The sequence below is a fragment of the Parasteatoda tepidariorum genome, chromosome 10, assembly GCF_043381705.1.
Source record: "Parasteatoda tepidariorum isolate YZ-2023 chromosome 10, CAS_Ptep_4.0, whole genome shotgun sequence".
Lineage (NCBI taxonomy): Eukaryota > Metazoa > Arthropoda > Arachnida > Araneae > Theridiidae > Parasteatoda > Parasteatoda tepidariorum.
In genome coordinates this window covers 41,660,318-41,673,456 of record NC_092213.1, presented here as the reverse complement: position 1 = coordinate 41,673,456, position 13,139 = coordinate 41,660,318, and the positions used below count along the sequence as shown (strand labels likewise).

Below are 13,139 nucleotides of genomic sequence, written 5' to 3'. Positions count from 1 at the left end.
TCTTTCTTTTAAGACAGAGTTTTACATGTATAACTGACAGAGCCCTAAAAATGGGGCTAGATGCTTCACTATGGTTGGGTGATTGCATAAGACAACTAAAAATAAAAAAAAACACTTTCACAAAATGGTATAAAATGAAATTCGATCTAGAAAATCTTTTGCCATGCAAGTGAGAAGTGTAAAATGTTCAATGGCTTTCAAATTGTTTATAGTGGGAATTTGAAAATTCGGAGACATATTTTTGCATAAAAGTTTGAATTTGTCTTTTGTATTATTTTGCATTCTCATACCTTGTTTTTCATGCACAAATTAAAACTTCTTTCAAATCTGAGGTCTACATGAAAGACAATTAAAAAAAAAACATTGTCACAAAGTAATATAGAATGAAATATATTTTTAAAAAAAATAATTAGTAAACAATTGTGATTAAAATATCCTTAGGGCTCAACATTTTTATAATGAGGACATGCAAATTTGAGGACATATTTTTGTATAAAAGTTAGAATTGCAGAATTATTTTGCAATCTAATACCTTTTTTTTCCAAGTCAAAAGTTGGCAATGAAAAGAAATGAAATATTCAAATTTGGGGACAAATTTTTACGTAAAAAGTTGGATTTACTTGCTAAATTTTTATTTTATTTTTGTCAAAAAGATCAATTTTGATGGTCAACTCTGAAAAAAAAAATCCAAAATAGTGAAATATCAAAAAGACAAAGTAAGTAGAATAAATGTTTTATTTATCACATTAGAAATGAAATTTGAATAAGAACAAAACTTAACAAAGATATGACTTAAACTGCCTACAACGTAGCAGTTGCTTGCATAATTAAATTAAAATAATCAACTATCAGAAAGTTTTGGCACATCTTACTTATATGTATTCAAATAATATTTACAAAATAAAAATATTATCACAGTGGAATTGTCCAAAAAAGAATTGTAAAAAAATTGGCAGAACATATTTATAGATCAGGATGGTCACAAACAAAAAATTCCCTGATTTATCTAGATGATTTTATCGAATTTCCCTTATTTTTGTAACCAGAGGAATACATTTCCTTATTTACTTTTCAGCTATGCTATATTCATATAAATGGAATATATATATTACAAAATGTTTATGCTTGCAATTAGAATTAAAAATAAACAATTTAAAAAAAAACAACTAAATGATAGTAATTTTGGAAGAAAAAAAATTGCATTTGCAGGTACCTCTATCTAAAATTAATTCATTTTCCCAACTTCTTCCCCTGTATTTGAGTTAAAATTCAAGATTGATAAAATTGCCTTATTTCCCTGTAGTGGTCATCCTGTATATTGTTATAAAAAAGCACTTTGAATTTTTCTTTTTTAGATTAAAAAAAAAAGTTCAAATAAATATAATAACCAACAGCAACTACCAACAATTATATTGGGTTCAAAAATAGATCCCATAAAATAACGAAACAAATTTAATCATAATTCATGATCAATTCCTTCACTAGACCCAAACTAGATTAAATATCATTTTTTTAAAATATAATAACGCTGTCATCATCCAAGCATTATAAATTATTAAATATAGTAAAACCTCAATATTTCGAACTTTCCGCACACTTTTTTTTCCCCTAACCGATCTATGTTAGGTCACAAAAAGTTTATAAATGAAAACACATAGGTGAAAAAAGGTGTAGTACAAAAACATATTTATACGATATATTTGTACAAACCAAGAAGATATTTCGCTTCATCAGCTACCATTTAAGTTTTAAAAAAGCATTGTACTATCACTTCAGATAAAAATATATAAATAATTATATTATTAATATCTAATGGCAGATAGAACCCAATTAGCAGAAAAATCTGTATTAATCTGCAACAGCATAAAAGAATACTAGAACAAATTTGCAGAGCATACCTTAAAATGTTAATATTTGAATGCTCCACACTTGAAAGTTTTAAAAGATAAAACTACTAGTACATTACATGATAAATTAGCTGCTTTGCTAAAATAGAGAATTTAAAATTTAAATGACTGATTTAAACTAAATTATATAATGGCAGATAGAACCCAATTAGCAGAAAAATATATATAAATCTGCAACAGCATAAAAGAATACTAAAACAAATTTGCAGAGCATAGTACCTTAAAATGTTAGTATTTGAATGCTCTACACTTGAAAGTTTTAAAATATAAAACTATTAGTACATTACATGATAAATTAGCTGCTTTGCTAAAATAGAGTACTTCAAATTTAAATGACTAAATTATATAATGGCAGATAGAACCCAATTAGCAGAAAAATATAGATAAATCTGCAACAGCATAAAAGAATACTAAAACAAATTTGCGGAGCATACCTTAAAATGTTAGTATTTGAATGCTCCACACTTGAAAGTTTAGAAGATAAAACTACTAGTACATTATATGATAAATTAGCTGCTTTGCTAAAATAGAGTACTTAAAATTTAAATGACTAATTTAAACTAAATTAGAGAAAACAAAAACAGTTTTAACTTAATTTTATCAAAAATTTTTTGAAATATTTGGTTGGTATGCAATGCCAAAATAAATTTGCGACATTCATCGCACTTGTTCTGTTAACGAAGGCAGAACAATCTTTTTTCTGAAAATGAACTCGAATAATGAAATACTTAGTCTACCACTCCCCCCATTTTTTTTAAAAGGAACTGTTCTATAAAAAGAATGATAGGAACAAATAGGTTTATTTTAAAATATTGCCATAAAGCTATAAATCATAAGCCATAGAAGAGATTATTTTGTATGAGTAACAAATAAATATTTTATTGGTTGGTTGCTTTGGTTTTCCTAAAGACATCTGAAAGTTGTAATTTTCTTTTTTCCTCATTAGTGTATTTCAATTTAACTAACATGCTTTTCCTTTCTGTTAAAAAGAAGCACTCAGTACTGGAAAAACATATATTGTAATAAAAATGGAATCAGAAGAAATCTTATACAGAAATAAAAATCAATGAAATCAACCTTAATCAGTTAACGATTTGGAAATAGATGCTGCTTTGTACAAATGATTTAATTAAAAAAAAAGGGGGAGCAATCTGGAGCAATAGTACAAGCTAATTTTATTTAAAAAATATATATTTATACATATTTGTCAAAAAGACATTTAATAAATGGTTGTTAAATTAAATACTGCATAGAATTAAATATTATTGGAGAAAATTTTCAATACCTACCCTATTAATAGAGAAAAAACCTCAATTTTCAGATTTAATTCACAAAATTAAATAAAAAAAAAACTGTGTTACATCTATAATCTGAATTAGGGCCAGTTACAAATAAGTTTGATAATCCTGGTCTTACTCTGGTTAAAAATAACTTGCACAAGGAAAGTAAGGATATGTCCCTCTCAATAATTTCAGACAAATAAAAAAATAATAGTAATAAATTATCTTTGATTTATGTAGAGCTAAGTTAAAAACAAGCTTTAAAAAAAATTAATTATTAATCCTTAGCAAATGAAAAAAACTTGTTTAAATTTTTTTTAAAGCATGAAATTTTGAGCAGCATTGCAACTACGTATTTTACTTTCAGCCCCTTCTATAACAGGATCCCAACAAGCGCATAATACTGTATTCATGTTTTACAAAGAAAGCTAGGGTAATTTTTCCATAATAAACTCATGAAAATATTACGCTTTCAAGTGGCAAGTTTTCTTGGTCATCGAACTTGTCATTCATAGGAAATTCATCCAAAAAGGAATCAATAAGTGATTGATCATTTTCCAAGACAACACTGACTTCGGGCAAATACCACCTTTTATGAAGTGAAGAAGTATAAAGTTTTTCTAACTCATTTTCAACATCAGAATTGGATGATTCTAAAATAAAAAACATATTTAAAAATTAATTTATTGAAATTTAAAAGCTTAAAATTATATTGCACAGTTGGAAAGTAGCTTTACAAATAAGAAAATAATAACAAAGAAACCTAAGATATATATATTTTAACACTGAGTGGCAAAAGACTAGATAGTTACTTGCCATTCAAAAATAGAAAGAATATTCTGAGAAAGTAATGTTCAGTGACAGAAAGAACGTCTGAATTCTTGATCAGTAGATCATCTAAATCAGGGTTTTCCAACTTACATGAGGTCACAGGTAGCAATTAAAAACACCAGTTAAATGGCGGGCCGCAACTTCATCAAAACATGATATTCATTTATCAAAACATGATATTCATTACCTCCCTTATGCGTTTTAAAACTTGCAAATGTAAATAATTTCTACCAAAATAAGCGGTTTGAAAAAGTTAAATTGGAAAATGTTTTGCGAAAACATTTCTGATATGCACATGTTAAATTATATTCACAAAATACTTCAAAAAAAAAAAAAACGAAATAAAAAAAGAGCAACATACACGATTATGTTTGTATTAGAATAAATATTTCCTTGGATTCAAAACCTGAGAAAAAAAAATTTCTGCACCGTTGGTATGATAAATTTCACATAAACGAAGAAATTAGTTTTTTTTTTTTTTTTTTAAACGAAAGAAAAGTATTTTAAACCCATATAGATTTTTTACGAAAATTTTCAGCAAAAAATGACAACTAATATATTTTAGTTCGCGGGCCACAAAAAAAAGGTTTCATGGGCTGGATAAGGTCCGCGGCCGCCAGTTGGTAACCACTAATCTAAATTATGGATAATGTTTCAAATATAGTTGTAATGAGTATATTACCGTCAAAGTGCAGAAATCAGTTATTCTACTGACTAGCTAAAGTGCATATCAATTAGGGTGATTCATTAAAGTGCCAAAAAATTGTTTCATTTCCGAATTTATCTACTTGATCTATAAACTACCTAGGAAATTTGCACATTACCTGCTAGGCACTCATTAAAAAGAAAATAAGATCTTTGTTGGAACAACAGCAACATTTCTGCTCGCTTAATTTAATTTATCTAAAAAATCATGTCAATACAATTAAATAATCAACACTTTAGTTGATAGAATAAATCATGTATCACTATAAAAAATATGACAAAAAGAATAAAATATTATAACTATTAAGGAAATTAACATGTCATTAATAGATAACATAGCCAAAAATAAAGCCAACCCCCCATAATCAATATCAAATTTGAAAATAATTTGACGAAGGCGAATCGTAAAAAAGATGAGAATTAGTATAACCACTAAACTGAAAATTTTTTGTAGTAAAAAATAAAGAATTATAAATAGATTTTTGTTTATGATTTAGTTGAGATAGTGAATTAATGAGTCTTACATTAGTATTAAAATAAAAAGTTAGGCGTTACATTGATTATTAAAAAAAGAATAAAATATTTTATATTCACTTTTTCTATATTGTAATAAAAATTAATTAATTGATTTAATTTAATTAAAATTCGGTTAAGAATGATTAAAAAAATAAGTCCAAGAAAATAAAGAAATTTTAAAAGCTAGGAAATATGTAATGCATATTGTAGCAACACAGTCATTTATTTATTTTTTCGTATCTAAAGAATCAAGACAATGCAATAAAAAAAAAAAGATTTGATAGAATGACAGAAGCAAACTTATGAATTTTAAAGATACAGAAACTGTTAATCAGCACATTATTTACATAAATTGCAGAAAAAGTTGGATTCCGCACATAATCAGATCATCTTGAAACTGATTGAACTCACTGTGCATCATTATCAGGGTTAAGACTGATGATGATGATGCCCTTAGTACTAAATGTCTGAGATAATGTACCCTGTCTATCTTAGTTAAATTCATTATTTGTACTTTTATATGTTGTATAATTCCTTATTATAACTTAGTTAAGTTCTTCAGTGAGATTTTCAATAATTCTCAATGCAAGACGAGCATGACATCTATTTTGTATCTCTAGAAATTTACAGTAATATATTGAGTTACACAGGTTTTCGAATTTGAAAGTATCTTGTTCAAACTTTAAGATTTAAAATAATATAAGGTAGGTGAAAAAAAAATTTTTTTTTTTGCAGCAGAATTAAAACTGGTTACAAATAAGAATATTTGTTAAAACTTTGATAGGAGGTACCCTCATCAAACATATAATCTCAGAAATATGAACAGTAAAAAAATAAATGAGAAAAAAATCAGATAGGAACAGAGTAGGAGAAATATCATGAAAAAAAAAAGAAAAAAGAATTAAAAATGGATAAAAAAAAAAAACATGGAAAAAAGAGAGAATGAGGAGAAGAGAATGGAAAATCACATAAGTGTTTGCAGCAGTACATGGAAATTTTGTAGTTCCTATCCTATAGGTTAACCATCTATCGATTGCTGACTTTATCCTCTCCCAACCATTATCTTGTTGTCTATTTTTTATTCATTTTATTCCATTCCGAATGGTTTATAAGGGGATGACTTAATTAGAATTTTGATGTGTAGGTGATGTTTTAATAAACATTATAGTTAATAGTAATTTTTCAGATAAAATTTGAAAATTTGTTAAGATAACATGCTCACTGACATTGCACAGAATTCATTCCTCTCTCACTATAAAAAATGTTAAGACCTTCATAATAATATCCTAATAAAATAGCTAAATATTTTCTTTGAAAAGTCATTAGAAAACGTATCATTTTAATTAAAAGTTGTACTTTTAAGTTTTCATTGCTCTTGAAATAATCAACCAATTTTCTTCACTCATAGTTTAAAATAAATATGTAAAAATATTTTAGCACTTGCGAAGTAGTTTTGAGAGATGCTTAGCATTGATATAACTTTTGTCAATTTTTAAAAATTTCTCAAAAAAATAAATAACTAAGATTTGAAAAGAATTAAATTAGACTGGTACAAAGCAGATAAATTCATAATTTTAACTTAAATAAATAAGACAAAAAGTTTTTCACTTTTTTTTTTATAATTCGTTTTTTTTTTATAATTCGAATAAAAATGAAAACATGCTATGATTAGGCAATTTTTTTTTGTACTTAGTTTTTTAAACAATCAGAATTTGAATACTGTTAAAATAGTTGTGAGTAATATCAGTAAAATTTTAAAGAAATATTTTGCATGCATTACCTTGCAATACACTGCAAACATTGTTGAGAGAAGAATCATCAGTCGTCAAGTCCTCTGATTTAAAGCTATTTACAGGATATTCAACAAGAGATGTTTGATTATTGTTCTTGTTAACATGTTCCTTTAAATGAGCTTTTAAAGTTGACGTACAAATAAAAATGCTGGAGCATACACAACAAACATAAGCTGGAGCTTTCCGGCATTTTTCAAAAAGCTTGATCTCTTCTGATTTTTGCTCAGAATCTACTTGAAGAACTGTTTTAGAAAGTTCACTTGAATTTTCAGATAACGATTGCAACATAAGTTGGTTATTAGAGAAATTTAGTGACATTTCTGACATCTTAAAAGTTGTAGAGCGCTGTTCGGTCATGTTAGGATCTGCTATATTTGATTGCCTTAAACATTCGTCAAGAATATCAAGTTTATTGTGACAATTTTCTAACATAGAAGCATTACCAAGGTGGAATTGATCAACATTGTTAATGGGTAGTATCTTTTCTGGACTGGTGGAGGGTGAAAGAGCTTCATTCAAAACTGAGTTAGAATTCAGAATGTTTCGCGATTCGGATTGCTGAAATACACTATCAAACATTTTAACATTCTGATCATTATTTTTTTGTTGCAATAAATTGCTTAACAATAATTCTACTAACTGATCATTTAGTGGTTCTATCCTGACACTGCAGTTCAAAAGCGATGATAAAGCTGGCGTTTCTGTGAAACTCATGTTTTCAAATGTATTTTCAGGTGTTTTCAGATTTTCTTGGGTTTTCAATTGTTCTGATGAAACACTAGAAGAATGATTTTCCAGAATTGGTTCTGAAGATATTGACTTGTTGGTCTGTATTAACTTTTCTGGAGTGGTAGATACAGGTACAGTTTTACTTAACATTGTATTAGTGTTAAGAATATTTTGAGATTCCGACTGTTGATATACATTATCAAAAAGTTCTACATTTTGTTCATTTTTTTGCTGCAACAGATTGTTCAACATTACTAACTGGTCATCTAATGGTTCTATAATAACACTGCATTTTAAAAGAGAAGATAAAGCTGGAGTGCCTATGTCTTGAAATGTATTTTCAGGCATGTTTTGGTTTACTTCCTGTGTTTCTATTTGTTCTGATGAGACATTAGAAGAATGATTTTCCAGAATTGCTTTTGAAGGGAAGGCATCATTATTGATGGGTGGATACTTTTCTGGAGTAGTAGGTACAGACATAGGTTTACTCAGCATTGTATTAGAGTTAAGAATATTTTGAGATTCTGATTGTTGATATACATTATCAAAAATCTCCATATTCTGAGCACTTTTTTGCTGCAAGAGATTATTCAACATTACTAACTGTTCATTTAATGGTTCAATTCTAACACTGCAATTCAAAAGGGATGATAAAGCTTGTGTGTCTGTGAAATCTATGTTTTCAAACGCATTCTTAGACATTTTTTGGTTCACTTCTTGTGTTTGCAATTGTTCTGATGATATTCTGGAAGAATGGTCAAGAATTTCATGATTTTCCAGAACGGCTTTAGAAGAGAAGGATTGACTGCAGACGGAACACTTATAAATATACTGATGGTAATTGACTAGTTGGTCATCTAATGGTTCAAGCATAACACTGCAATCTAACAAAAGAGGTAATTTTTGGAATGATGCCACATCTGAAACTTCAAAAGAGTTTTCTTGTTGGTTTTGACTACCTATTGATGCAGAAGTAGGAATAACAGATGTATTGTCACAAATAAGGTTTTCAAAGCTTGTGCAACTGTTATTAAATGAGCTTTCAGATTCTAATTCATTAAGTTGTTTGCTTAGTATGACTTCAGGAGGATCATCAATACAAACATTAGATTCAGATAAAATCTGATGACCAGATGTATTTATATTATTTAACGAGTTTTCAAGTTCTTTTTGGCAAGCACTTTGATTACTTAATTGTTCTAAACTGCTGTTATTATAAGAATGCAAATATTTTGTATGTGTTTCAAATTTTGAATTAGAAGTAAATGTTTTACCACAGATTTCACATTTGATTATTTGTTTTGAAGACAATGATTTGACATACTTTTTACCACTAGCATTAGCATGATATTTTTTAACATGGAAAATCAATGATTTTAAGTTCTTGTACATATTTTTACAAAGTTGGCAAGAGACAGGAACAGTTGAGTGAGTTTGCTGAAATATAAATATATATAAAAAATCATATTCTTTTCTATATAATGTAGTATTTTACATTAAGCATTTGTAAAACCAAATACCTCATGGTCCAATAGATGGCTTCTTTTAGTACTTTGAAAATTGCATTGAGAACAAGTAAACAAATTACCAGTATGGGTTCTCATATGGGTATATAAGGCAGCTTTGACATTACATCTGTATGGGCATTTTGGACAAGTGAATGGTTTTAGGTCCGTATGAGTCAAGCAATGCATGCGTATATGACACAAGCTGTTAAAAATCTGCAAAAAAAGGTTTTTAGTTTTTTAGTGAGAGATTGCAGATGCCTAGCAGATGCAAGGATAGCGTTACCACAGAAAAGGATGCATTTATAATAATAAAATAAACACAAATTTTTTAAAAATAATTTCGGACAATCATTCTTCATAAATCAAAGTAATTAAGAAATTGTTTACTATCTTATCAGTCAGTATTTCTAGAAGACTCTTGTCTATTAACTTGTAATTTAAATTGTTTCTAGAAGAAATACTGACCACTAACAAATGAAGTTCAAAAATTAGAGCTATTTTTTTGTTGATAGGTATGAAAACAAAAAAGGTGCAGTATTTAGTAATCCGTTTTTCCCAGACACGCTTCATAAAATTGCACAATGCCTTATCACGCAAACAGATATTACATTATTTACATTTATTTTTTTTCATATATTCAATGTTTAAACAGGGTTGCCACTCAAATCTGGAAAAAAAATTCCCTGTGCTTTCCCTGTACATATTATACACAATATATTAGGAGGAAACAACAATTACTGTGCTCTTGTGTGAACTATATTGGGCTAACTCTATTTATTAGTTTTAATTACTGGAAAGACAGCTGAACACACTTAAATAATGCTATAGTAAATGAAATAGTTTAGTATAGCTGAAATATAATGGTTAAATATCCCATAGATTACGCTTTGAGTGGTCACCATTTTTTAAAACACAAAAATAGTAAACAAAATTCCCTGTATTTTCCCAGTATGTAAAGAAAAAATCAAAATTCCCTGCATTTTTCCTGTTATTTTAGATGATTTTTAAATTCCCTGCATTTTCCAGGTTTTCCCTGTGGAGTGGTAACCCTGTTAAATTTAGTTTTCCCCCCGAGCAGTTTACACAATGAAGGGGCATGTCTGCAGCTAAGTGCATTGCGTTGCACACTATTAGACGAGCTGCTGCAAATCATTTCTTTTACAAAAATCAACAGTCTCTTCCAAATTATTTTGGAAAAAGAATTCTTTTTCAGCCCTCACAATTTGGCAATTACGGGTTTTGTTTTGTCTCTAAGGAAGACATTTAGTCGTGATTTGGTGCATCTTAAATCCACATCAATTTCTTATAGTTTGTTCAGCATATTTATCGTTTTTACAATATCCACATGATTTTCCAAGTTCCAATATTTTTAAGTTTGATATTAAGACACTTGAATTTCGAATTTGAGTAATTTTCTAACACACTAGAGTTACAACTGTTCCCTCGTAAATCTGTATGCTTTTTCGGATCATTTATTAGATATTTATCTATTTTTTCATTGCAAGCATTTACCGTTTTTTAAGCCATTTCCACATGGTTTTTCAAATCCTGTAAGAAATTGTAATGTAATTACCACATACGGTTTTGAATTTTAGCTATCACTTTTGACACACTCGTTTCGCGACAATTGAATTTCTCTTCGAATAGATAATTTAGCAGTTCTTTTTTTTTTTGGCCACTTCCATGTGGTTCTTCAAATTGCGATATATTTAATCTCATAATTATTTTTCACATTACCTGCTTGTTTGAAAACAATATCTTTTTAAATAGTCACCATTTTTCTGAAAAAGAGTTGTTCCATTAGAAGTACCATCTAAAAATAAACTTTGTAACTAGTTTTAAGACTTGGGAAGAAAAACATGCTTTTTTAAGCATAATGTAGCAAATCATACATTTTTATTTGCTTCTGCTTTCCTTTAATTAATTTGTCAAAATATTGGTCATTTTGGGACTAACAGTTTCAAACAAAATATATTAAAGTAAGCTAATATTAAAACTTTAAAAGCATAAATAAAACTGAATAAAAAATACTTTTTCACATGTAATGCACATGTATTTCATGCCAGAATCTAGCTTCCTTCTTTTATTGAATAAAACTTTGGATTTAATTTCAAGCTTATTGAATAAAACATCAACGCAACTGTAGTCAATGGTTTTTAAATGTTTCTCAAAAGCCTCCTTCTCACTTTCTGAACTGAAAAGTGGAACATACAATGGTTCATCTCTCCAATTTGATACTGTTTTAGCAACTTTTTCCAGTGAATCTCCTTCAAGACATTCTGAAAATAAGAAAATTGAAATATTTAAATATAATATGCGTTTCAAAAATTGTAATAAAGAAATAAAAATGTAAAACTATTATTTACAATCATATTGGGTAAAACATAAAATAGTGTAATAGAAATTTTTTTCAAACACAGATGTTGTAACAATGTAATATTACAAAAAAAATGTATAAAAATATTCTATGTGCTTCATATAAAGGGGATACAGTTTCTAATTCTAGCTTTAATATACATTTGAATAATTTTTCTCACTTTACAATGATTAGAGTGCTGATATAAAATAAAAAGAAATAAAAGTGAAGTAGAAAAAAGGGAAGACAAATGAGGTATCTCAAGTTTATTATATTCTGAAGATGATAAACTTCGTAGGGGAAAATGAAGTCTCATTGCATTAGAAAACCATAGAAAGTTTCTTGGTTTATGGAGCATATAACAAAATTATGTTATTTTCACTTAAGGTCTTCTAGGAAGGGAAGCAGTCTTAATTTTTATGACTCTAAAATTTCAACACAGACTAAACACATAAGTACTCTGAATCCATTTAGTGGATCACTGATGTAACTCAAGTTCATAATATTGATTTAAAAGGGCAAAGAGGAGTTCAAGGCTTACGTTTCAAATGGAGAGAAGCAAAAATCTGTTACTTTCTCAATGTTTAAAAAAAATTTCTTTATAGTAGTAGAGGTTCTTAAGAGCTTTATGGTCACATTTTCAAGAATACAGTTGTCACTGATCTCATTTTAATGAACAATACACAATTATATTGTGCTCATTTGCTCAATGATTTTATAAAAAATTAAGATATCAGCTGAAAGACTAATCAGACAGATTTCCAGAAATCAATACTATAGAGCCTGCCTGAGATGTTTAGAGGAAGGCAGTTGGAACTTGCAATCAGTGACAACCACTCATGGCATGAAAATTTTGTTACTGAATAAGTTAAACCAATTGCCACAGGATCTCCTAAAATGCCTCATTTCCAGAATGAAATCTAACTTGACTGTGAGAAGAGACCATAATTTATGATGTGCTATTTTTTCTTGATCGATTCTGTGATCCCTGTTTTATGCCTTATGACTAAAATAAGAGTTACATATGATCATGACTTTGAATTATTGGGGGAATTTTTTTTCGTACTATAACAACTTATATTTCATTCAAACATGTTTATTAGTTTTGAAGATAATTGAATCGAAAAATTTTCTCGGTTAAGAAGAAAGTTATAAAAAGATTTGACCACACATTCTCAGATAGAACATTCAAGTTTAGATAAACATTACCAGAATGAAATTAAAAAAAGAAATTAATAAGCTTGGTAATCTTTCAAGCTTATCAGAAAACTGGTGCAGGTAAAAAAATAAAAAAAATGCAAATCAAGTTTTCAAAGCCACATATTAATTTTTCATTAGACTCAAATTACATTATTTACAAAAGTCTTTTTTTACTTTAATTAAAAAAAAGAAAGAGGCAATGTGTTTTAAAATCAAATTTCATTGCTCTTAAATTCTACAATAAAATCATTATTATCATCAAAGATTTAACATGAATGAATTAATATTTATTGCACTTATATATATATATATAT

At 27.9% G+C, this 13,139-nt stretch overlaps 1 protein-coding gene across 2 annotated transcripts in view; it reads right to left on the bottom strand.

Annotated features, from left to right (window-relative positions):
- Positions 1-717: 717 nt before the first annotated feature.
- LOC107437707 (uncharacterized) overlaps positions 718-13,139 on the bottom strand; it is a 25,888-nt gene continuing 13,466 nt past the window's right edge. For both annotated transcript variants that reach the window (XM_043045987.2, XM_043045988.2), the window contains exons 6-9: positions 11,301-11,548; positions 9,282-9,482; positions 7,020-9,198; positions 718-3,840 (exon numbers count right to left, since the gene is read on the bottom strand). In XM_043045987.2, coding sequence (XP_042901921.1) covers positions 3,641-3,840; positions 7,020-9,198; positions 9,282-9,482; positions 11,301-11,548 — 2,828 coding nt within the window. In that variant the 3' untranslated portion in view covers positions 718-3,640. The remainder of the gene's footprint in view (positions 3,841-7,019; positions 9,199-9,281; positions 9,483-11,300; positions 11,549-13,139) is intronic.